General features: G+C 40.2%; 14 protein-coding genes across 14 annotated transcripts; 7 read left to right on the forward strand and 7 right to left on the reverse strand. All coding sequences in view use genetic code 12, as the record gives it.

Moving 5' to 3' along the window:
• Positions 1-292, forward strand: KGF57_003400 (uncharacterized protein; the record flags this gene model as incomplete). Its single annotated transcript, XM_051752816.1, has 1 exon — positions 1-292. A coding segment is annotated over one exon (292 nt), but the record flags the coding sequence as incomplete, so codon positions are not given.
• Positions 293-609: 317 nt separating this feature from the next.
• Positions 610-1,077, reverse strand: KGF57_003401 (uncharacterized protein; the record flags this gene model as incomplete). The annotated part of the gene is made up of 1 exon (XM_051752817.1): positions 610-1,077. One exon carries the CDS (start codon positions 1,075-1,077, stop codon positions 610-612), a length of 468 nt encoding a protein of 155 aa, XP_051608086.1.
• Positions 1,078-3,115: 2,038 nt separating this feature from the next.
• On the forward strand, positions 3,116-4,813 carry KGF57_003402 (uncharacterized protein; the record flags this gene model as incomplete). Its single annotated transcript, XM_051752818.1, has 1 exon — positions 3,116-4,813. The coding sequence occupies one exon, from the start codon at positions 3,116-3,118 to the stop codon at positions 4,811-4,813; it is 1,698 nt and encodes a 565-aa protein (XP_051608087.1).
• Positions 4,814-4,838: 25 nt separating this feature from the next.
• Positions 4,839-7,742, reverse strand: KGF57_003403 (uncharacterized protein; the record flags this gene model as incomplete). The annotated part of the gene is made up of 1 exon (XM_051752819.1): positions 4,839-7,742. The coding sequence occupies one exon, from the start codon at positions 7,740-7,742 to the stop codon at positions 4,839-4,841; it is 2,904 nt and encodes a 967-aa protein (XP_051608088.1).
• Positions 7,743-8,033: 291 nt separating this feature from the next.
• Positions 8,034-8,669, forward strand: KGF57_003404 (uncharacterized protein; the record flags this gene model as incomplete). Its single annotated transcript, XM_051752820.1, has 1 exon — positions 8,034-8,669. The coding sequence occupies one exon, from the start codon at positions 8,034-8,036 to the stop codon at positions 8,667-8,669; it is 636 nt and encodes a 211-aa protein (XP_051608089.1).
• A 245-nt stretch (positions 8,670-8,914) lies between these two features.
• SUI3 (translation initiation factor eIF2 subunit beta) lies at positions 8,915-9,799 on the forward strand (the record flags this gene model as incomplete). Its single annotated transcript, XM_051752821.1, has 1 exon — positions 8,915-9,799. One exon carries the CDS (start codon positions 8,915-8,917, stop codon positions 9,797-9,799), a length of 885 nt encoding a protein of 294 aa, XP_051608090.1.
• A 145-nt stretch (positions 9,800-9,944) lies between these two features.
• KGF57_003406 (uncharacterized protein) lies at positions 9,945-10,346 on the reverse strand (the record flags this gene model as incomplete). Its single annotated transcript, XM_051752822.1, has 1 exon — positions 9,945-10,346. The coding sequence occupies one exon, from the start codon at positions 10,344-10,346 to the stop codon at positions 9,945-9,947; it is 402 nt and encodes a 133-aa protein (XP_051608091.1).
• Positions 10,347-10,475: 129 nt separating this feature from the next.
• Positions 10,476-11,600, reverse strand: KGF57_003407 (putative serine/threonine protein kinase; the record flags this gene model as incomplete). The annotated part of the gene is made up of 1 exon (XM_051752823.1): positions 10,476-11,600. The coding sequence occupies one exon, from the start codon at positions 11,598-11,600 to the stop codon at positions 10,476-10,478; it is 1,125 nt and encodes a 374-aa protein (XP_051608092.1).
• Positions 11,601-12,300: 700 nt separating this feature from the next.
• Positions 12,301-13,136, reverse strand: KGF57_003408 (uncharacterized protein; the record flags this gene model as incomplete). The annotated part of the gene is made up of 2 exons (XM_051752825.1): positions 12,301-13,049; positions 13,115-13,136. 2 exons carry the CDS (start codon positions 13,134-13,136, stop codon positions 12,301-12,303), a joined length of 771 nt encoding a protein of 256 aa, XP_051608093.1.
• A 258-nt stretch (positions 13,137-13,394) lies between these two features.
• KGF57_003409 (uncharacterized protein) lies at positions 13,395-14,894 on the forward strand (the record flags this gene model as incomplete). The annotated part of the gene is made up of 1 exon (XM_051752826.1): positions 13,395-14,894. The coding sequence occupies one exon, from the start codon at positions 13,395-13,397 to the stop codon at positions 14,892-14,894; it is 1,500 nt and encodes a 499-aa protein (XP_051608094.1).
• A 69-nt stretch (positions 14,895-14,963) lies between these two features.
• On the reverse strand, positions 14,964-16,037 carry KGF57_003410 (uncharacterized protein; the record flags this gene model as incomplete). The annotated part of the gene is made up of 1 exon (XM_051752827.1): positions 14,964-16,037. One exon carries the CDS (start codon positions 16,035-16,037, stop codon positions 14,964-14,966), a length of 1,074 nt encoding a protein of 357 aa, XP_051608095.1.
• A 396-nt stretch (positions 16,038-16,433) lies between these two features.
• Positions 16,434-16,985, reverse strand: KGF57_003411 (U6 snRNA complex subunit; the record flags this gene model as incomplete). Its single annotated transcript, XM_051752828.1, has 1 exon — positions 16,434-16,985. The coding sequence occupies one exon, from the start codon at positions 16,983-16,985 to the stop codon at positions 16,434-16,436; it is 552 nt and encodes a 183-aa protein (XP_051608096.1).
• A 641-nt stretch (positions 16,986-17,626) lies between these two features.
• Positions 17,627-18,178, forward strand: KGF57_003412 (uncharacterized protein; the record flags this gene model as incomplete). The annotated part of the gene is made up of 1 exon (XM_051752829.1): positions 17,627-18,178. The coding sequence occupies one exon, from the start codon at positions 17,627-17,629 to the stop codon at positions 18,176-18,178; it is 552 nt and encodes a 183-aa protein (XP_051608097.1).
• Positions 18,179-18,845: 667 nt separating this feature from the next.
• On the forward strand, positions 18,846-24,001 carry SEC1 (Sec1p; the record flags this gene model as incomplete). Its single annotated transcript, XM_051752830.1, has 2 exons — positions 18,846-20,916; positions 21,555-24,001. The coding sequence occupies 2 exons, from the start codon at positions 18,846-18,848 to the stop codon at positions 23,999-24,001; spliced, it is 4,518 nt and encodes a 1,505-aa protein (XP_051608098.1).
• Positions 24,002-24,081: the final 80 nt, after the last annotated feature.

Genomic DNA, 24,081 nt, shown 5'->3' on the forward strand with positions numbered 1-24,081 from the left:
CAGATCCATTTGTTCCGCATTGTACAACATGTTTGTCCAATTGGGAGGAATCATTGCTAACAATATTTACCGTGAGGATGATAGACCACAATACAAGAGGGGTAACTTACAGATTTTTGTCATTAGTTTGATCTTGATACCAGTGTTGTTGTTGGTTAAAGCGTACTACGTTTGGAGAAACAAGAGCAAAGATAAGATATGGAATGCAATGAGTGAGGAGGAGCAGCAAACTTATAGAGATACAACTACTGACGAAGCAAACAAGAGGTTAGACTTTAGATTTGAACATTGATGGATGTGTACTGACCGTTGTTAGCAAAGTTGGAAAGATTTTATAGTTCAAAAAGTATAAATGCGGCAATCTAAGCCTGTATATGTGATGATGATGTCTCCCTGTATTGAGTCATCTCAAACGCTTCAATTGCAAACGTCATCTTGATGTGAAGGTCTTTTGTCTTGTCTTAGAGTTCAACTCTGAGAAGGGTAGTGAAATAAAATGTATCTTTCCAACGCTACAAAGACTGGACAACGAGGTATCAAATACATTAACTATACAAGCCTAGATAGACTATTTTCATGACCGAAATATAGGTTACGTCAAGCACAGCCTTAATATTTGGTGTGAGCTGGAGGTGGTCCCGGAGGTGGACCATAATCGTCACCTGCAACATCATGTTCTTGTTCTCTTGAGTAATAGCCTTGTTGTCCAGTGCCAGCGCCGCCACTTGGTCCATAGTTGTTGTACTCTTGGCTCCCATAGTAGCCGGCGTTGTTGCCGATGTCGTGTCCTCCTGGTTGAGAAGTTTGGGGATATTCAGGTGGAACATAACCTTGCTGTGGTTGTTGATTTTGGTAATATTGTTGGTTTTGATCTTGTGGGTAGTATACTGTACTGGTTGATCTTCTCCTTCTCAAACAAAACATAATCAAGACAAAGAATATTGGTATCAAGACCAATAGCCATAATAACCATCTCCAGCGGTTCCAACCACTGTTGTAGTTGTTGTAGTAGTATGGATACCGTTTGATGATGTTGGGGATGGCGTCACTGACGTCTTCTTTTATTGGAATCAACATGATTATTTGTCTAGTGAGGTGAACAGCGGATGAAGAATCTGAATTTCGTAGTTGGAAAGCTAAAGATGTGGATATTTCATGTTTTTTATGTGTCTTGTGTGTCTTGTGTGTCTTGTGTATATGTTTGTATATGTTTGTATGTGTGTGTTTCATTTTGTGGTTTTTGTGGCTCTTTTAGGTTGCTGTTAATTTCACTTTCAACTACTACTACTACAGCAACAAAAACAACAGCAGCAGCAGCAGCAGTAGCACTTGCACTCAATGTGTTTCCTAGCAATCTCGAGTATTATATGTCTCATAGAAACATAAGATACTTCTCTATGAGAAGATTACCAAAAATTTTGTAGGGTTGTTGCTTTCTGATCTAATGTGTGTTATCTATGATGTCATATACTAAATAATATGTGTCACGTTTTATGTCAATATTTTTTTTATTTCTCCCTCTCACTTACAATAAAGAGGCTGAGACAACTATATACAACTACAAGTGCCTTGCAACTAATTTCTTGCTCAGCTTCAAACCAATGTCGCTTACTTTGCTGAATGGGAACCGTCCCTACGAATTCCAATTCTTATTCTTCTTCTGAATATGTTGGCCTGACTATTTCGAATTGCGAGGACATGACTTTTCTCATTCAGAGAAACATCAGTTGCATTAAGAAACCAGTTGTTGTTTGTACCTTCTCTCTAGTAAGCAAAACAAAGCTGTTTACATTTCTGCCGTGTTGGTCTGAGCAGTCCTAACTAAGCCTGATTAGTTGTAAACCTTGTTGTGATACATGTTTTTGTATGTCGTCTTTTTTTTTCTTTTTCTTTTTATTTTTTTTTGCAACTAAATTAGAGGAAATTGTATTAATCTGGAGCAAAAGTTTCCAAAATACTACCGCCCCCGAAGATAAAGTGCGGGGCGTGGGTTCTAACTTCCTGTACTGCAATTTTGCGTATGAGAAATGAACTGCATAGCGTGTTCTTAATGTATAATCTACATAGTTAATTGAGCATCGTGCTCTATTCGACCCTCTAACACTGCAGGTTTGCTCATTTTCTTGGTAACCTTACAAACTGTGTTCACAAACGATGAAAGAGAAGGATAAGGCTATAGTTGTGGAGACTTTTCCTGCTCCGGATGGTCAACAACTTCAAACACGCTTGGTCTAAACCACAGTGCATCAGACAATTTAAAGCTGTTGTGATAAGCCGTAATTGTAGCACAGCTTCAAGAAAACTGACACAAAGTTGTAATACCCTTGACGCAATAAAAATCAGATCAAAACACCAAATTAATTGCAGAGTTTTCAACCGTTTTAATCACACCATCCTATTCATTAAAACGATGGCACCTTACCTGTGAATTACAACTAGGCACACGGCCATGGCACTCCCAGCTACAGCACGTATTTACAAACTGTGGCTGTAATTTCCGGTCAGTTCCACGTCTTGGCGTTGTTCACTGTAATTTGTTTTTCTTTTTTTCTTTTTTTTTGAAAAAGCTTGTTCTTGGTGCTGGGGTGGGTCTTTGAAACAAGAGATTACAAGGCTATGGCTCAATTACTCTGTGAGGAAACAAGACGAGTAGCTAGCTTTGGATGCCCGACCCATGGAAGTGGACAGGGCCTACGAGGAGGGGATGTTTGTGGCTACACATGGTACATAAATGCTTGGGTGCTAGGAACATATATCACAGCCTATAGACAGACCCATAAACCTCAAAAGTTGAGTCAAAGGCATCGCGTGGTTTAAGCTTCCACACTAAGTTACTCACTCGCAATAATTTGAGTTGTCTACTGTCGCAAAATGGCAATTTAGCATCAAAAAGAGTACCGATTTTTCAATATGAGCACTTGTTGACGAACTTGATATCCACAATTGCAAACGCTTGGCAAATATTTCGACTTGACCCAATTTATGATCATATGAACAAACAACCCACGAGAATCAATGCAAATATTGAGCCACAGTAGAGGATATAAAATGACATCCAAATGTCTGGGAAATTTGAAACTTTTCACCACTATCAATCCATCAAGGCGGTACTGCAATGACATCAAATAGTCAAGAATTGGCGTTGCTGAAAGGGCTCTTGCAGTCTTACCCATCGATGCAAGATAAGGTCCCCACTGACTCAACCAACTTCAAAGAGGTGGAGAAAAATATCGAGACTGAAATCTCAAGTATCACCGAGACAAGTTCCCGTACCCAATCAGTCAACCCATTTGTTGACCCGGCAACTGCTCAATACTACAGAGAACTATACGAGAAAACAAACTACGAGTGCCGTTCTGCATTCGACCCAGATTTTGAATGGACAGAAACGGAAGAAAAGAAAGTCGTCCGCAAATTGAATGTTCGAGTTGCCCTCGCAGCCTGTCTCATGTTTGTTGCTTTGCAAATCGACAGAACCAATCTTCACCAAGCCATCACTGACAACTTCTTGCCTGATTTGGGTCTCAACACAAATGACTACAATACAGGGAACACAATCTTTTATGTCTGCTTCTTATTGGCTGAAATCCCATCCCAAATGATCTCAAAACGACTCGGACCTGATATTTTCATCCCAATTCAAATTTGCGCTTGGAGTATCGTGGCTATGTGCCAAGTTGCACTTAGTGGCAAAGCATCATTTTACATAACTAGGGGATTGATTGGTGCTATTGAAGGTGGATTCATTGCTGACTTGGTATTGTGGTTGAGTTACTTCTTCACCAGCAAGGAGTTGTCCATCAGATTGTCGTGGTTCTGGTCCACATTGACAATCACTCAAATTTGTATTGCCCTTGCTGCATTTGGAATCTTGCGGTTGAGAGGAGTGTTTGGATATCCAGGATGGGCCCATCTTTTCCTTTGGGAAGGTTTGTTTACTTTATTAATTGGTATGGGCTCCTTCTACATGATGGTTCCCTCGGCACTCCAAACCAAAAACTGGATGCATCCAAAGGGGTGGTTCACCGATCGTGAGGAAAAGATCGTCGTCAATCGTATCTTGCGTGATGATCCAACCAAGGGCACAATGCACAATCGACAGGCAATCTCATTGAAGATGTTGTGGGTATGTCTTTCCGACTATGATTTATGGCCATTGTACGCAATTGGATTGTTGGCATACATTGGTCATTTTACATTTGGATCGTATTTCACATTGATGACTAGAGAGCTTGGGTTTAATACGTTTGACACCAACTTGTTGACCATCCCAGCTTATTTCCTATACATTTGCAATCTTCTTGGAATCACTTGGTTATCAGAAAAATTAAATGACAGATCGTATATCTCGTTGATAGCCCCAGTGTATGGTGCAATAACTTTGGGAGTTGTTAGGTTTTGGCCCGGAAGTGGTATCAAGGTGTGGGAGAGCTTTGCGTTGAATACAATATACTACGCGATCCCGTATATCCACGCCATCCTTGTGTCTTGGGTATCAAGAAACTCCAACTCGGTTAGAACAAGATCCATTTGCTCCGCAATGTACAACATGTCGGTTCAAATGGGTGCGATTATAGCCCAGAACGTATTTAGAGAAGATGATCGGCCGTTGTACAGAAGGGGGCTTTTGCAATTGTGGTTTGTCACCTTGGCTGCAATACCGTTGCTTTTGTTGACCAAGTTTTATTATGTGTGGAGAAATAAGTCCAAGGCAAAGATTTGGGATATGATGTCTGAAGACGAAAAAATGAACTATATTTGCAACACAACTGATGATGGGAACAAGAGATTGGATTTTAGGTTTGCTCATTAAAGGTTATACACTTTATATACTTTACTTATTTTTTCTCGAAATACATATCCATGGCGAGTTTGAACAACTCTTCAATAAGATCCAATACTTTTTGTGCTTGTTCTCTGACAAATATATCATTATCCGTAGATGCAACATAGTTCAACACTATAATCACTGTTTCTCGATATTTCTCAGGGAATTGCACCTTATCCGTCTCGGACGTACCTAAAATCAAGTCCTGGATCAAAACCACACCAGCTCTTCGCACAATGGCCTTTTCAGAACCAGTTTCCAAATTGAGCACACCAATGGCACAATCTAACGCATCTTCCAACTTGCCAATCAACCCAATCGGATTCACCTTGCAACACATGCCCAATAGTGACATCGCCGACATTCTGACTCTATCGTCGTCTGTGTCATGTCTGCGTATGACAAATAGCGTCGTTTCGACAACAAGACTGGCCGACTCTCCTTGAAATGTTTTATTCGACACTTGTATATAGCGAAGAATAATCTCACCAATTCTCAATCGTTCATCTAAATCAGTGTTCTTGTTTAGATACAATTCACACAAAGTTTTGAGAACCACTTGCTCATCCCACTGTATCAAGCTCTCCAACCCTTTAATCACGTTCAAATATACAAATGGTTCTGGATCTTTCAATTGCACCAAATGCAAATTGATAACAAAGTCTAGAGAGAGAACCTCGCTTTTGCTCTCAATCAATTGACGTAGGAGGTAAAGACCATGTGCACGAATTGGCGCCAATGGATCATTTAAACTGGCAATCGCTCTGCTTAGTGTCAACTTTTGAGCGTCAATTGGATTTGTAACTGGGACATCACCACTCAAAATGTGTGAGATTCTCGACTCTAAAGCATTTGCCGACTGTGCAATATTCTGATTCAGCACCCGTTTGGACAATTTCGACAATGAAGTTTTGATAGCTGACAAGTGCTCGGTACATTGATCATCAACTACAACATCATTCTCGGACAAGATGGCCGAGAGCAATTCCAACAACACAGGCAAGATCTCTTCACTCTCGTCATCTTCGTCATCAGAATCATGCATGGTGTCATCACCATCCTGCTCATCTTCAGATTTTGTGTTCAAGAAGCTTTGCACGATAAGCAACATTTCCGATGGAGTCCTTGCCAAACTTTCCTTAAACTTCCCCCCAATACTCTCCAACAACTTCAAGTCCACAAGTTTCAAAAATGGGCTTTCTTCATCACTACCAAGCAAATTAGCTCCATTGAGCCATTGTTTCAATATCTTTAAAAATAGACCCTGAACAATATCACCATCGACATTTTCCAACAATGTCAAGAAATTTGTACATGCGAAATCCAAACCAACGATAAATTTATCAACTCTTGACTCTTTACTCTCTGAGGTAAACACATTCTTGTTGGCTTCAATTTGTACCAAGTTATTTGGTCCAGTTGTAAACGTCCAGTTGTTGCCTCCTTCAGCACACAAATTGTTTGCAATTTGATCCACACCAACAAGATCCGTTGAGTCAGAGTCCTTCATTACTGTGAAATACGTTGTCAAGATGTTTGACACCACCTCGACTGACTTTGCGTTCCGTTTCAAGTACAAGTAGTAACCCCATAGAGGGATAGTGATTGGTGCCATTACCGCTTTGAAAAAATCCGGTTCCAAACCTTTTCTCGACAACGATAGCAAGACATTAACTTCATTGTTTAGTTGAGCTTCGGTTACCAATACCCCCGATTTGTCTGACTTTGGATTGAAATTGTTCCATACCCGCTTCAAGAAAAAATCCTGTACAATCAATGTGTTTTTACCCCATAGTTTCTCTAAAACGTAAACAACACAGGATGTAACAGTTGGTCGGTTAATGTTGACCAACAAATCATAACTTTGGTTCCCAATGGAGGTGAAATAGTCAATAGAGTTTACAGATTTTGGCTTCAGTAACACAACGTTGGCAACATGATCAAACCTGGCAATGTCAATTTCGTCTTGATCACGAATACCCAAAACATACTCAATAAGTGCAAGTAAACCATCACCACGGGGTGAGTTGTAAGGGAGTAGTTGTAGACGGTTGATGACAAACGTCTTGAAATAGCTGGGCGACGGAGATGCAAGTAAGAGCGAGTAAGTTTGAAACAATTCAAAAGTGGCAGGAATCTTTTCAACACTGGGAAATTCGTCAATGTACTTTGCATGATCAACGTTGGGGATTGTTATTAAAGCAATGGATATCGTGATAAAGTCTGATAAACCAGACCCTTTGCTGAGCAAGTCAGTTACATCGGATGGAGTTTGGAAAAGGACAAATAGTTTGCTGTAGAGGAGCTTTAGGAGTTCAATAGCGGTCTTGTCATCGGTGTTAAGTTTGTCAATTTTAAATGTCTTTTTGCTCTGGTTTGCATCTTTCAATGTTCGTTTCTCAAAAGGTATACCAATGTGGAACACATTCAAAGCCGGGTAGACTCCAAGTATAATTATAGTGTTTACAAGTTTGCTAAAAGTTTTTACGTCATGCAATGATATTGCAATTACGGACTTGTCTTTGAACTGAGGCTCCAAGGAGTATTTTTGAATATCTAGGAGCTTATCAAGCAAATACGCGACCACTTTAAACCGTGGTTCCGCAGTGGTGGCATTATTAAAAATTCGTTGATTGAGAATGTTCAAGCTCGATTGATCATAAGGTAGATCTAGCAAGGTCTCCAATTGTTCAAATAGGATATCTATAGGTTTGTTTCTTGTAAATTGTGGTTTATTGAGTCCTTTGCGTTGCGAATACACTTCGTCTGCCGATCTCTTGATAGTTGTCTTCTTTGGCTCTTCAGCAAAAGGGTTCTTTTTGGGAAGCTTTTTAGGGGCAGATGAGTCCGTAGGTTTGCTTGCCTGACTATTTACGTTGTAGTCGTCCGGAAGCTCTTCAATTTTGGGGGACATGACAGTGATGCTTGAATATTACTGAGTTGATGTGTTTGCCGCTGCCGCTGTCGTTGCTGTTGATTGATTTGCTCAGTGTGTTGTTTATATACAGTCCATTTTTGCGATGCTTTTCTATCAATACCATCACCAATTTTTCTTGGTTTTTTTTTTTTTTTTTTTTTTTTTTTTTTTTTTTTTTTTTTTTTTTTTTTTTTTCAACTTCACATTTCACTTCATCCTCTTTAATACAAGAGATTAGATATACATCTACAGCTTAGCGTTTCTTGACTCTCTTTAACCCGACAGAAAATGACGACAGAAACTGAAAAATTGTCACAGGAGGAGATGGATATAATCATGTCAGAGGCAAGGGCAGGTGAGCTTGAATCATTGAAGGAGATATTTGCAGAAATACCCAAAGAATCATTACTAGATATCAAAGACGACATGACATTAGCAACCCCAGTACATATGGCAGCAGCAAACGGCCACTTGGAGACACTTCAGTACCTTCTTTCCATAATACCAAAGCAAGATGCAATAAGTCTAGCGAAGGTGAAGAATGAAACCGGAAACACCGCCTTGCATTGGGCAGCATACAATGGACATCTAGAAGTTGTGAAATTGCTTGTTGAGAATTACGAGGCAGACGCATTTGAGAAGAATGAAGCGGGACATGATTCGATATATGAAGCCGAAAATAATGGCAAGGTTGATGTAGAGAATTGGTTTTTGAAAAAATATGCACCAGAAGAAGATTTCAAAGTGGAGGAAGATGGCGAAAATACAAAGATTAGTTATCAACCTGGTAAAGAGAGTAAATTGGCTGATGATAATGCAAGGGATGCGGTATTTGCGGCCAAAATAGATAAAGAAAAGGATGGCAAGGCAGAAAGTGGAGAGCTGATTGAAAGCTCTACAGCGAACCTTTCTCTTGAGTCGTGATAGGAGATAATTGATAGTATGTTGTGTATAAACCATAAACTGTTTGAAGTATGATCTCAAGCAATGTAGAGTATATGTTGTGTATGACACAAAGAATGAATGAATCGCATAAATAAATAAATAAATAAATAAAATAAAAAAAATTTTTCAAAGTGATAAAATCAAAATTTACAAACCACACCCCTACTATTGTAACGCCTTCGGGAAATAGCGCCTATATAATCCACCATTAAACAACTACAAACATGTCAGACTTAGGCTTTGATCCATCCTTGAAAAAGAAAAAGAAAGTCAAGAAGCCAGTCGATGGCGCATCTCCCGCACCAGAAAGCAATGAGTCAACGCCCGCCCCTGAATCTGTTGATGACTTATTTTCCGGAATGAAGAAGAAGAAGAAATCATCGAAAAAGACTGCCGAGGACTCAGTGGAGAAATCGAGCTCGCCATCTACTGCAGCAGGAGCAGCAGATGCTGATGATGTTGCTGCGTCTTTGGGTGACTTGACGTTGAAGAAGAAGAAGAAGAAGAGTACCAAGAACTTGGACTTGAATGAGTTTGAACAACAATTGGAAAAAGCAGGGATTGAAGATACGACTAATGACCAGATAGATGACGATTCAAGCAACAGCAAAGTGTCTCAATCAGATGCTGGATTATCATATGAAGACTTGTTGACTCGTTTCTTTGAGATTTTGAAGGAAAATAACCCTGAACTTGCTGGTGACAGGTCCGGTCCAAAATTCAGAATCCCACCACCAGTATGTCAAAGAGAGGGTTCGAAAAAGACGATGTTTGCCAATGTGCAAGAGATTGCCACTGTTTTGCAAAGAAACCCAGAGCATTTGATACAATTTTTATTTGCTGAATTGGGTACTTCGGGTTCTATTGATGGTGAAAAGAGATTGATCTTGAAAGGTAAGTTTCAACCAAAACAGATGGAGAGTGTGTTGAGAAGGTACATCATTGAATACGTTACTTGTAAGACTTGCAAGAGTATGAATACTGAGTTAAAGAGGGAGAGTGCAAACAGATTGCATTTCTTGAGCTGTAAAGCATGTGGTTCAACAAGGTCGGTCTCTTCGATCAAGACTGGTTTCCAAGCACAAATCGGAAGAAGAAAGAAGTTTTAAGAGACAGACAGAGACAGAGAAAAAAACAAAAACAAGGACAAGGACTTTCACCCCATTTTTGTATATTTCGTGTCGAGTATTTGCATGCATGTCTATTTGTAGGATTCTCTAACTAAATATATTGTACATTAATCTAGACCCCCCATCATCTTTGCACACTTGAAACAATCTTTTTCAACGGTGAACACCATGCACTTACTCCGTCATGATTCATCATATAATCAACCACATCTGATTTAAGTTTGGACGAGTTTGGTTCATTTCCCAACAACTCTCGAAATACAGTTTCAATAAATGGAAGGTGTTGTTGATTCACTACATGAATTTGACTCTGAAGTTTATTCTTGTAATGATCCCGCTCTCTTTCCGGTAATGATAATTGGAGACCAAATACTTTGGTTAGTTGATCTTGTAATTCTTCACGTTTCTGTCGTATTTCATCACCAGATAAGGAAATCTGCCAGTTGTTTTTGGAGAGTGAGATTGGAGTTGGACAGTCATTCCAACCTTCTATTGCGTCGCCTCTTTGATACTTTGTCAATGTCATGACTTGAAAACGTCGTTGAGAGTAAGTTCATTACAACAACAGTGATTTTGTATACCCGCGTGTTTCAAATGTATATATATATATATGCGGCGCTACCGATGTTACTTGCACCAAAACTGAGACACACAACTATACCATGAGTTTGCTACTTATATCCAACGCTGCATCTAACAACTCATCTGCCGTTGGTCTCTCCGAAGCATCCACTTTCAAACACTTCTTGATAAGTTCAATCAACTCCTTACTGTACCCATTTCCATCTTTCGGTACTTGATACCTTCCTGACCCAATAGCTACATGTAAATTAGCACCTTGCTCAATCTCCAACTTTTCAAATGGCGAGTAACCAAAACAGCAACTGTATAACAAACACCCCAAAGACCAAATATCTGTAGCTTCTGTGATTTGTGTCCCGGTGGCAACGTCCAACAACTCGGGAGCTCTATACGGTAACGTACAATGTTCCTGAGCAAAGTTGGTCAATGCCAATGCTTGCTGTCTAGTACGAACATTGTATCTTGCTCTAGAACATGACCCCAAGTCGACCAACACCGGTAGTCCCTCCGCTGAAATCATGACATTTGCAGGCTTGATATCATGGTGCGCATATGGTACCAATTCTTCCATTTCAGTAGAGTCATGTTCTGCAGCCGACGTCGAAGTCGCTGCCGCCGCCGCCCCCACCGCTGATGCCGCAACTTGGTCATCATCTTCCTCATCTTGCAACAAAGCTTCCTCTTCATCACCATCATCTAGTCTAGCCGCGTTTCTCGACACTTGTTTATAATTATGCATAATCCTCAACCCACGACAAACACCAATGAAAATCTTGACAATCTCCAGCTCATCCATCTTGGTTCCGTTGAGCACATGTTCAGTCAATACATCCTGGACTGATTTGGTAAAGTATGGTAGTAGAATGTACACGTGTCTCACACCATCAGGGTTGGTGACTATCGATTCATCAATTGATTGAATAATGTAAGGGGTCTTTGTGTTGGCGAATCGATGATAGTTTTTAATTTCTCGTATAGCGTTTTTGTAAGTTTCATCTTGAGTTCCATAGGGACAATTGATTTGTTTCAATGCGTATGGAGATTGTGACGACAGATGCACTAGATAGACGTAGGAGAACCCACCTTCACCGAGTAGCCTAATAATCTTGTAACTGGCGTTGTTGAATTTGATTGAGGGTAGTGATAGTGATGGAAAGCATGGAAGACAGGACCCAAGTACTGAATGTAGAAGATCCATTGGGGCTGTGTTGTGTTGTGTGTTGTGTTGTGTTGTGTTGTGTGTGTGTGTGTGTGTGTGTGTGGAGGATGAGGGGAGATTGCGGAAAAAGAGCAGTGTTGTATAGTCTAGCTTAACTTGAGATGTTTCACGCTGATTGGGATTATATGAATATTGAGTACGACACGACCTTTTAAGCTTTTAGCATGAAAAGCGGTCTTTACACTCAAGACGAGTCCTTGAATACTATAAATATGAGACTAGTTTGGAGGTGGAGGAGTAGGTCTGTCCGACTTCAAAACCACCCAGACTTGGTCGTTTTTTTCTCTTTCTCCCGAAGCTAGTTGTACGCTTCAATGGGTTTGGCTTGATGCTGTGGCTTGTTGTGCTATGGCTGATATCCTGGCTGGTGCTGATGGTGTTGGTTTTGAAAAGGTGGTTTGGAGGAGAGAGGTTGTTTTGTTTTTAAAGGAGCCGCCCTTACTGGTGGTAAGCTGAAATGGTAAAACAGGTTCAGCATGTCTTCATGTGCCGGCCTGTAGTATTTGGCTGGTTACTCGCCTTACTGCCTAATGTACAGTGTGGGAGAAGAAGAAATGCATTATTTTATTTTATTTTATCAGTTTTTTGCATTCCTACCATATGTTCCAGAAAAGATTAAAAGAGAGGAAAAGGGACTGAAGTAAGAAAAAGGCCATTTTTTTTTGTTTTTATACCTTTTCTATATATTATAGGTTTTCACACTGTGTAGAATTGAAGAAATGGTAGGTTCCAAGTTGGACAAATTGACATGATGTATCTGCTGTTGAATATTTGCCAATACTTCACTTTGTAGGACTTTATAGTTGGGACTCTTTGTCAGTTTACTAGGATGATTGAAATCATCAATATCAACGTCGTTAATCATCAAGTTTGAGCAGTTTTCAATTATTATCGGCTTTCTCTTCTCTCTATTTTGGACAATGACCAAAGAGTTTCGTAGTTTGTGAAGCCTCGCCTGATGACAAGAGATTATAAGGATGCAGTTGACAGCGTCATGGACAAATACAGGGCCGGATGAATGCAAATAGCAAACTGAATTTTGTCCACTTTGTAGACTTATGGACTTTGATTCGAGTGAAACAACACTATTGGAAAACTTCGATATGTAGATGTGATCTGCTTCGCATTTGTAATCTGTATCAAGCACACTTGTGGAATTGTACTTGAGATCGGAAAATACGTTGGAATCACGGTTGGATTTATTGATCGGTGTAGGAGGTTGAGGCTCTCCTACAAACTTGAAATTCACTTTGCTTAGTTGATTTTGTTTAGACTGTATGAGTCTATGTATTGAGTTGACATTTTCGGTTTCCAACTTCTTTGTGAAACTAGTACCTGGTGCTTGTGAATCGATGAGATTTTGGAAGTCTTGTTGGATCTGTTGCAATTGATCAAGTGAAGTACTTGTAATGATATCAATTCGTAGCTCTAAGTGTGTGTTAGTAAGACTGAGGAGGGGTGATTAATTATACCACCTGTAAGAGTAAACATACTGTTGAATGATGTTAAATCCATTGGTGTGGGGTTGGGTACTATCAACTGACTATTACTCCGATGATAGTTTTTATATGAATGAGAGCGATTAATCTGATTATGTAAATGATTATTAAGTAGCTTAACCAGTCGCAATATTTCTTCTCATATCTCCTTCGAAAACAAAAGAGACAAAACATAAAAAAAAAAACCACCCCGTGATATCCGTTCGAGCCAGACAACACACAAGGAACATCACACGTTCCTACAACTCATCCCAATTCTCCCCAGATCCAAGCAATGTTTACCTCATCTAAACCGAAATTCGCTTTGGAGCTCTCCATACATGAGCTCACCAATGTCCCACAAATAAATGGAGCTTGCTACATTGAAGTTTCCATCCGTGACTCCAAACAAAAGCATGCGCACACACACACATACGGGTCGAAGGCGCCTTCGAAACAGTCATCGACTTCGAACTTGCCAGAGAATGGTGGCTCTTCCTCTTCAAACCCTGCAAAGACATTTTTAGGGAAAATGGATTTGAAAGCTTCCAAAGCTGTCAACAAAGAAATTTCTCAGGCCAAAAGCTCTTCAGGACACGTTACATCCACAACCTCTTTGAAGAAATTGCACAATTTCAAATGTAACTTCAACTACAAACTTACATGTAATCTAAAGTTTGGTGTCAAGAGTAAAAAAAACAGGTTGATTGCTAACAAGTATTTGTCGTTGAAGGTATTTTACGTCCATGATGATAGACATGGGGGTTCCGAGCAAATAATCATTCCATTGGGCCGCTTAGATATCAATTTGTCGGAATATTTGAATTTTGAAGAGCCGGTCAATTTGAAGTACCTATTGGATGACTCCAAAGTCAATTCGATCTTGAATTTGACAATTGGTCTCGCCGAGTTACCCGAAAGTTTTGATTTTCATACTCAGTTGCAGATTCAAGACAACAACAGCAGTGTTGTGTCATCCACCGCTGTGCGTGAAGGGCTTCAACAAAATAAGAAACGAAGCACTACATTCAACGTACCCCAATTTGAACGTAAAAATGTGTTTAATGGAATAAGCAATATTTTCGGTGATGGAAATACGGATGAGCAACATGGATCAGCCAACCATACCCCATCATCGCCAACTACACCACAATCGGAGACGAATGATAGAGTGCAACCTCCACCGCACCAACACCAACACCAACACCAACACCAACACCAACACCAACACCAACACCAACACGCATACCGTGGACACAGAGCAGCCCTCAATCAAGGAAGCTCGGCTGAACTGTCGGCGTCGTCAAAGCTTTCTCTCGATGGTGCGCCAATAGATGATATTAGAAATTTGAACAACCAGGACTTGATCAAATTAGTGGCACAATCATCAGACGTTTCACTGGCCATGTCGGCCCAACTGCCCAATCTGAATGGGCAAAATACCAATACAGCAGCAGGAGGAGGAGGAGCTCAAAATGGAAACTTTGTATCTGGAGTCAATCGCCACGTTCCAATGGATCCCATTATTAACTCCTTGTACATCAAGATTCTTGAAAGCAATTGGGATCCGGCATTGTATCCACTTTTGGATTACTCTCCTAACCAATGCATCGATGATATCTTTGATAATCCTCGGAATCCATATGGATGTAATTTGAAGTTGAAGGAGTTTTACGAATCTGAAATTGAAAAGGATGATAAGAACAACAGCGGGTATAGGAATTTGAATGGGTTGATTAATGAAGATAAGTATAGATCGGACTTGCGCAGTTGGACCTTGCCAGAGTTTCAGTAACTAGCATTGAGAAGGAAATTGGTTTGAAGAGAAACGTTTATTGCCCCCATATTATGGCTGATGTTTTAACTACAAATCTTCTGTGGATGGTGCTGTGCTAGAGCGTTGCGTTTTGATACCTCTCCTCGACAGGGTTTTCTTGATTTCGATAAACTTTTGTTTAAGCGGGAAATCAGAGTTTCTCAAAAGACCAATCATTCCAAATGTTTTGTTTTGAGTCGATTCTTCAATTTTTTGGTTGGCTCCACAGACGGTGCTAAATAATTTGCTTGGATGCTGCTCATGTAAAGATGGGTACAGATGCGAGTTTGGAGCTGACATTTGGTCTAATGTGTTTGAAATAGATTGGGATGGATACGAGGATACAAACTGATGTTGTTTCTGCTGCTTCTGCTGCAGCTGTTGTCTTGACTTTTCCCGAGACGCAATGAATGCCAGACCCTGTGAGGGCACTCTCATTTTCTTGAAATCTTGTTGCTGTTTCCACTGATAAAGATAATCATCCAAAGCGTCCATCTCCTCGCCTTTATTCCCAAACTCGTTGGGTCTATTTTCAATATTGTTACTTGCCCATATTGATGTTCTGTGTCTCGCTATTTCTTTGTTGTCGTTTGTTCCACTAGTGGAAACTTCCTCATTGTGCTTATTACATTCGACAACTTTCAAGGGGGAAGGAATGTAAGGAATGTGGCGACAATACAGGCAATTTTGAAACTCATTAAGATTGAGACTGCATTCTTTGGAGAAACAGTTGAATCGACGCATATCATTGTACCCTTTGAATAATCCACGCGAAATTGTTCTTGTTGGTAAAATAGCTCTACTTTTGAAATTTGACGTTGAGGATGCGGCTCGTCTGCGTGAAGAAGAATGATACTGGTGAGGGTTCTCATGGCACTGATGGTGCTGATGAAGTTTATGATGGATTTCTTGTTGCTGCTCTTGCATCGGTTGCTTTTGGTGCTGGTGTGAGTGGGTTTTGTTGTGCTGGTTATGAATGCCAGTTTCGGGGAAGATACCGAGTGCTTTGGACGTTGACTCAAGCAGTGGAAGATCCATAGCTTTAAACTCCGGCTCTATTTGAGCCGTTGATGAGAAGGTGGAGTTTGTGGTTGTGAGATTACTGACGAATGTGTGAGACATATCTTTTGTTGCTGCCGCTTTGTTTCAAGTTTGATAGTGTTGCAGTAGTGAGGTGGGGTGTGTGATATCTTGATATGGTTGAATGAATACAGTGGCCAATGAAGGTGTTATGTATATTGATTTTGGGCTCTAGAATTTACGGCTCTTCATTTGTACCTTTTTTTTTTTTTTTTGGTATGTTTTGACCCTTGGTTCCTCACAAAAACAGGCGTGATTTACACGTAGGTCGCCCAAGTAAAGCCAAGTGTAAAGCCATTACGATAAGAAAGAGTATTACCGCCGTAAGCCAGGAAAACATTGTAGTCATTAATACATACTCCAAGAAAAAAAGTAGTCCTACTCAGCTAACTTGCATGCATGAAATCATTTCAGTCTATACGTCGTATATTTAGACCGCTATTCATTACCCTGACGATTACTATTTGGCCTATTACCACCACCTTGCTGTCCTCTACCTCTTCCGCCGTCTCTGCCATGTCTCGAACCACGATCACCATTTCCATTATTGTTGTTATTATTACGATTATAATCTCTACCATCTCGGCCATTCCCACTGCCACTACCACCACTACCACCATCACCTCTTCTCTTAATAAACCTATTCCTGCTATCACCACCACCGCCACCGCCACCATGATGGCGGTATTGTCCCTGCTGATGATGCAGTTGCAGTTGTTGTTGTTGATGATGGTACAATTGTTGTTGCTCCTTGACCCGATCCATGGTTTGGTCAGGTATGCGCAAATACTTGATGTGCATTCCCTTGATATATATCTCTGGAATTTTCTCAAACTCATCTCCAGTAGAGTTGGTTTGGATGACGTCGTGGAGGGTGAGGTTCATCCATGAGTCGCAATTGGTTAGGTTTCCATTGTATGTTTCTCCTGTTTTTAATTCAACTAGGATCGGTTGGTTTTTCGCTGATGTTAAGAGGTACAATGGAAGCATGATGAGTCGGGATTGGAGTTGTATGTCTGTGTTGATGCGGGGACGTTAACTTTGACGAATGGCTTGAGGTGAGATTTGCAGAGATTTGATATTTTTTTTTGTTCTTTTGCTTTGAAATTTTTTTTTTTTTCTTCTTCTTCTTCTTCTTCTTCTTGCCAGTTGAGTTGAGTAAAGAGGATGTTTGTTATCATAAAACAGTGTCTACACAGTGATTAAAAGAATGAAGAAATTTCTTTCTTCCATAGACTGGTAGGGGGGTCTCCCACAACTTGTCTATCAATAAATTAGAGTTACTGGTTGATCTTGAACATGCTCCTGAGTAGTCAAATATCAAATTTTGCTTTCGTGTTCAAGCAATGGAGGGCGATTGTGTAGTTCATGGCTGTTGACAAGTCACTCTTTGAATTGAGATAACTTTTTTGTTTTTGCAAAACAAAGCTCAGATACTGGCAGGTTTGTTTAGACCAACCACTTGAGTAAAACACAGTAGAAGTGTATCGCTTATTTCCAAAGTTTTGGATAAATAAAAAATAAATATCCCGGTTGCGGAGAGAAGATTAAAAGATAAAATCGACCAAACACTTTATACTCAAACATCCACAATAATCAACACCTGTGCACACAACACTACTGCACCCCAAATGCAATCACAACCACAGCTGCATCTGCACCTGCAAATGAATCTCCGTGATCTACCTGATGAGGTTCTATTTCAAATCTACGAATACTTACCATTAAACACAGTTAAACAGCTACGGTTATATCCCGAATTGGCCAAAGACATGCAGGAACAGATCTATCGTCATGGAGAGTACTCTGTCCAGATGGATGAGGACCAAACAAACGATGTAAGTAAAGAAGAAGAGGAAGAGGGTCACAAGATCAGCCAAATAAACAGCAACACTACCACAATCAAACATGTAGCAAGATTTCATCATTATCGAGTTAATATAACACTATCAGACTTCAAATCACTGATTGAGAACTTGATGAAATATGAACATGCCATAAGGGAAATTTTCGATAGGACAAGTCTGGTTACGATAAAGTTGGTTGTGATATTGCATTATTCGTTGAATCGGTTTACTGATGTTAAGGATTGTTTGAGCAATATTGATTTCATTAGTAAATTGTTTAATCCAAAGGGGATAAATGTATGTTCTGTTGATTTGCAATTGAATAAAAAGCTGTGATTGAATGGGAAGGATTGGGTGGGAGTTGTTTGGTTGTCACACACGGAGGTGATTACAAAGTGAGATCTTTGTTCATCTAAGGAGCAAAGACGAAACTATTGGAGATGATATCAAAGTAGAAGATTGTGTTGATATATATATATACATATATGGCGTGTAAATCCTGTGACATGTAAAAGTTGGGTATTATTTGCCTATGACGTAATCGTAAATAAAAAGACAAAAACTGTTTATAAAACAAATACGAAAGGAAAATATACGAGAGACACCAGTTTCTCTTTTCCCAGACATCAGATGTAAACCCAGTGGCACCCCCTATTCATCAACTAAAGCGTAATTTTGCGTATCTATACCTCTATACTTACTCTTTCACTTGAAGACAGCCGAGTAATAGCTTCATAACCCAAGTAATATATACACCTACCCAAGAAAAACAGCGGCTCAGTGCTTAAAAACGCCAAAATATGGAAATTATTTTTCATCCCTTTCCTAATATTGTAACACCATATAACTTCATCAAGCAACACGTTTATCACAGATACCACTTACGCCAACTTCTAATCACGCTTCCCTGTACTGTCACAGGGTAGCATAATTTCACTACAAACTCAATACAATGTATCCACTTATAACTATGCTTCCACTAATACTACTACTACTACTACAAATGCCAGTTCTGTCACTGCAGCTGATCAACCTACTTACACAAACTTCCACCACCAGCCTCGATTTGCCACACCTTCCTGACTTTGACAAACGGGATTCTCATGAGGATGAAACTGATATAATCCCCTTTACCATAGCACGACCTACAATACGAACTGCAGCGACTACTGCAGCACTATCTCTGAAATCTAACCTAACAAGTACACAAACCACGGTTGCCTCAACATACTCAACTGAAGATCGGAATGATATGGATGTGTTTAAGTTGGTGTTTACTGTCGGCTCAGATGATTCTTACTACAATGCACAATTTGAATTTGGTGCAAATCTGCAACAACGACAACAACAAGAAGGAAACGGTACAAATGACGGTGAAGAGAGCCCAGACAGCTCACAACAAATCGGACTTCGGTTGGATTTGATTCAACCGGAAGTTTGGGTCATGAATGGGGCAAAGTACAAAGACTGTTCAGAAATCTGTCTGTCACGAAGTAGTATCTTGAGTCCATACTTTGAGAGTAGTGTTTCCAGTATACCTTCATCGGTAGCTGACGCTCCAATATTCACTACAAACTGTGCAAGACAAGGGTTGTACACTAAGGGGACCACATCACCAAGTAATTTGCCATCCCCAACGGGTGTAGGTGACGCAGCAATGCGTAATGGGGATGTGTACACTATCCCGTATTTGAATCAAATTCATGCAAGTGGTGAATTTGTCACTGATGATTTCAATTTCAATACAACTTCGGGCAATAATTTCCAAATGTCAAATTTCACATTTGTCAATGTCAATGATACTGGAATGTCTGTTGGTGGATTGGGGTTGGCTAGTTATCCAAAGGGAAATGGATTCTTGTCACGATTGGTGCAACAAAATGTTATCAAATCGCAAAGTTATTCTCTTTGGTTTAGCTCTAATAGCACAAACAATGGGACCAACAACAACAATGGTGCTGACGATGATGATGGTGATAGCTCGTCCAATGTGTTATCCATAGCTCAGCTAATTCCTGGAGTGGTTGACAAAAAGTACTATATTGGAGATTTATATTCAATCGATATAATTCCTCATACAGGTGTACGGTATAATTACACTCAAGCTTCAACAAACGCAGACTTGGCAGGGTTAATCTTGCCCATTATAAACTTGGACAATATCAAAGTTGAGCGTATAGATACTGGGCAGAGTGTGTCTCTAAAATCAAATGAAGATGAACCATTACCTGTGTTGTTGGACTCACGAATAATGTATTCGTACCTACCGTTGAATGTTATTATTAATTTGGCGATTCAAACGAATGCATATTTCAGTTCAGAGGCGAATCGATGGTTGGTAGAATGTGATGTCCTAACTTCAAACAGTAACGCTACTGTCAATTTTGTTATTGGGGCGGTCAATGTTCAAATTCCAGTCAGTGAATTCCTAGTTGATGCAGTATACCAAGGAAATAATCTCCAATTTGAAAATGGAAACAAGGCATGTTATTTGACTGTTTTGAGAACCGATGCTGCCGGTTACAACTCTTTGGGTCTACTGTTTTTGAAGCACGTGTATCTTGTCGTAGATAATGATGGGAGACAGGTTGCAATTGCGAATAGTAACAAGTTTCTTGATGTTGATGAAGCTGAGTTGCTCCATTTAGAGGATGAACATCAACTCCCGGCATTCAATTTGTCATCAGTAGCACCGCCAGCAGCATCCACAGCAATTGGATCAGGTAAGGCAAGAAACATATCATCAATTGCATATATTGAATCGGGGACGATTCCATTCGCCACCCCCATGACGTATGCCAATGCGGGCAACGCATCGACTGTGGCCGAGTCAATCACCTTGACGTATTCGGAAGTCACTCCCAATGCGAATGATGGACAGCTTGCTCTGTTGAATATCCCGGCTCGACTTAGTGGCGCATTGATTAGATCGGGATCTATTATTGTGACAGGAGTTAATACACGTAGTGCGTCATCGTCAATTGCACAGGATTCTGCGCAATCTACGTCAAGCTCTGGTGGTGGTCAATCTGTGGTTGCACAGTTTGCAGGATTGGATATTGGGGGATGGGACTGTGTTGGTAGGTCTATGAGTAAATGGCTTGGTTTGATTGCGATGTTATTGAGCTTGTGTATGGTTATCATTTGAGCTAATGGTTAGGGGCATCTACGGTTACGAAAACGCTAATCAACACAAAGCAGACAGACAACCTTGTTACTCCTTTTAGTAACAACCAGCATCTGTGTTACTCTTTTACATACAGTAGACATTGTAAAAGACGTCCCTCCCTATGATTGTCGTGTGTTGTTAAGTTGCGACATTAAGATTTGTGTGAAAATCAACACTCTTTTCGTGTTTAGGTTGAAGAAAAGCTTAAATGAGTGAGACTACATATATTATTAGTAGATTCTATCTCTCCATTGGAATTGATTATAAAGCCTCTCTCTCTCTCTCTCTCTTTGTCTCTCTCTTTGTCTATCTCTCAGACTACCAGCGAAGACAGAAGTGGCATTAGTAGTGGCTACTGTGTAGTTGATAATTGAGAGTGCTCTCTCTCTAAATGAATGTCCCAATCAGGAAATAATTTTCAACTTCAAGAAACAAAAATTTCAGTTCACTACCAATCTTTCAACAATCAACAACCACTTGTCTACCAGTTGTTCAACACACACAAGACACTGTACTATATTCCCCACCCCCACCCACGCCAAGTGATTGTTGCCATGTCCAAGAACAAAGACCCCAACTCGCTCATTAACATCCAGCATGACTACATACACAACAAGATTAAGCAAGCCCAAGCTGCTGATCCAAAACAAATCTACAACTTGGTGATTGATGAGAAAGTGAAAACCATACTATATAAATCATTCACCAAGGAACAATTGCTACGAATAGTGGCATCGGTGGAGCTAATTGACACAGAACGAAGAAAAAACGCCTATATGACAGCAATCTACATGGTTGAACAATCAATCTACAATATGAAATGTATCATGGCCGATGTGAAAACAAAACGATACAAGAGTGGAAGGACGTTATTTGCATATCAGGATGAGGATGTTGATCGCAAAGCCACCAAATTCTTTTTTGAAAGATTTATTCCCCATGTCGATAACTTCATCACCGAATATGGCCGTATCAATTTCGAGTACAATGCAGTCGAAACAAGAGTGTTTTTAGTCGACGACAAGACTCCCAATTCGATGCCTCTTTATTACAATAAGAATGCACTTCATTTGGTTATGCCTCAGATCAAACTAGTTGCCAAGTGCTTGCTAAATGTGATGATTTCAATGGAAGAGTACCCCTTTATACGATTTTATCGCCCTCAAGATGCCAATTACGAAGCCAAACGTTTACCTGAATTGATTGCTGATGAGTTCCAAAAGCAAATGGATGAATACTGTCGTGCTAATCAAAATTACCCCACCCCTGAAGTATCAGCCAAAACTAGATCGATATTATTGATCACGGATCGTACTATTGATTTGTTTGCTCCATTGTTGCATGAATTCCTGTACCAGGCTATGGCAATGGATATAGTGGAATCTTTGGAAAAAGATGGCGTTTTCAAATACCAGAGTGAAAATGAAAAGGGTGAAGTTAAGGACGTGGTGGCAACTTTGGATAACGAAGATGATGAAGACTGGATCAATTTACGACATTTGCATATCATTGAAAGTTCGGAATTGATTGTCAACAAGATTACCGAATTGGTCAAGAATAACCCCTTGATGATTGACAGATCTAAAGCTAGTACTTCATCAGATTTGATGTACATTGTTGCCCATCTAAAGGGGTTTGATGAAGAAAGAAGACAATTGACGTTGCACAAGACCCTTATTGACAAATGTCTCGATATCAATGCTCTGAGAAAATTGGCTGAATTTGCCGCTGATTTCGAACAAACTTGTTGTGCTGATGGTGTAAGCTTTGAAGGTGAGCGAAACAAGCATTTGCATGACGATTTGATTGTGTTGTTGGCTAGAGATGATTTACATATAAATGATAAGATGAGACTTATATTAATCTATGCTTTTTATCGTGGTGGATTGATTAGAGCCGATTTCGAAAAGTTGATCAAATTCATTGGCGTTGATGATCGTCACATTTCTGGATTGGTGGAGAGATGCTTCAACAATGTTGATAAATTGGGATTCCAGTTGTTTAAAACTGACATCAAGGATAAACCATTTGGTAAACAATATTTCCACACCATCAACAATGAAGGAACTTACAACACAAGTAGGTATACCCCTGGTCTCAAGACAATTATGCAAAATGTCGCCAAGTACTCGCTTGATCGTGAATGGTTCCCTTATTTCCGTGACATTCCATTGGATGATGAAGTGGTGGCTAATGAGCCTAAAGGCTCTTCCTCATCCTCTGCAAGGGGTAAAAATGCCGACTTACATTCAAGTGGTACGTTGAGAAACCCAAGAATTAAAGCAAGTTGGGCTTCACAAACAGGTACATCTGCCTCAAACTTGTCTAGGCATGGCGGTGTCTCCAGCCTAAAACAAAAACAGCGTATATTCTGCTATGTTGCTGGTGGTATAACCTATAGTGAAATTCGCTCCATATACGAATTGTCGAGCTCTCTCAATAAGGAGTTTTATATTGGTTCTGAACTGATTTTGAGACCTAGAGATTTCCTTATTGGACTACAAAGCATGGGTTCGAATAAGACTCTTGAAGCGTTGGATTTAAACATTGTTAAGGAGTTGTCCAAGAGCGAAGAAATTCCCAATTTCTTGTATAATGATGGAACTAGTGGTATACCACGGTCTGTACCTGTGCAACAACAATCGACTATTAGAGGACTGGGTATCCCCCCTCAGCAACAACAACAACAACAACAACAACAACAGTACCAGCAGCAGACGCAACCTCAATTTGGTCAAAGCGCCTCTTTCCAACAACAAGTTGAGCAGCAACAGCAGGCCTACGCCAGAGCCCATGGACTCCAGCAAGACTCTGGATCGTTTGCCAATGGCGCGGGTGGCTCTGGTGGAGGTGGGCATTACAAAAAGAGAAGCACAAAGTCGGCCACTCCAGAGCTGAACTCTGCACCTACAAGTGGCTCGGGAGACAGGTCCGGTCCTTCAGATACATCTTCAAAAAAGAGGTCAAGGTTGAAGAAATTGTTCAAGTAACGTGTCGGGTGAAAATAGAGCCAGCACTGAGTGTATTTTATTATCTATAGTCCATTGTAGTTCAATATTCATTCGTTTGA

Source organism: Candida theae, assembly GCF_024610275.1.
Source record: "Candida theae strain CBS 12239 chromosome Unknown scaffold74, whole genome shotgun sequence".
NCBI lineage: Eukaryota > Fungi > Ascomycota > Pichiomycetes > Serinales > Debaryomycetaceae > Lodderomyces > Lodderomyces theae.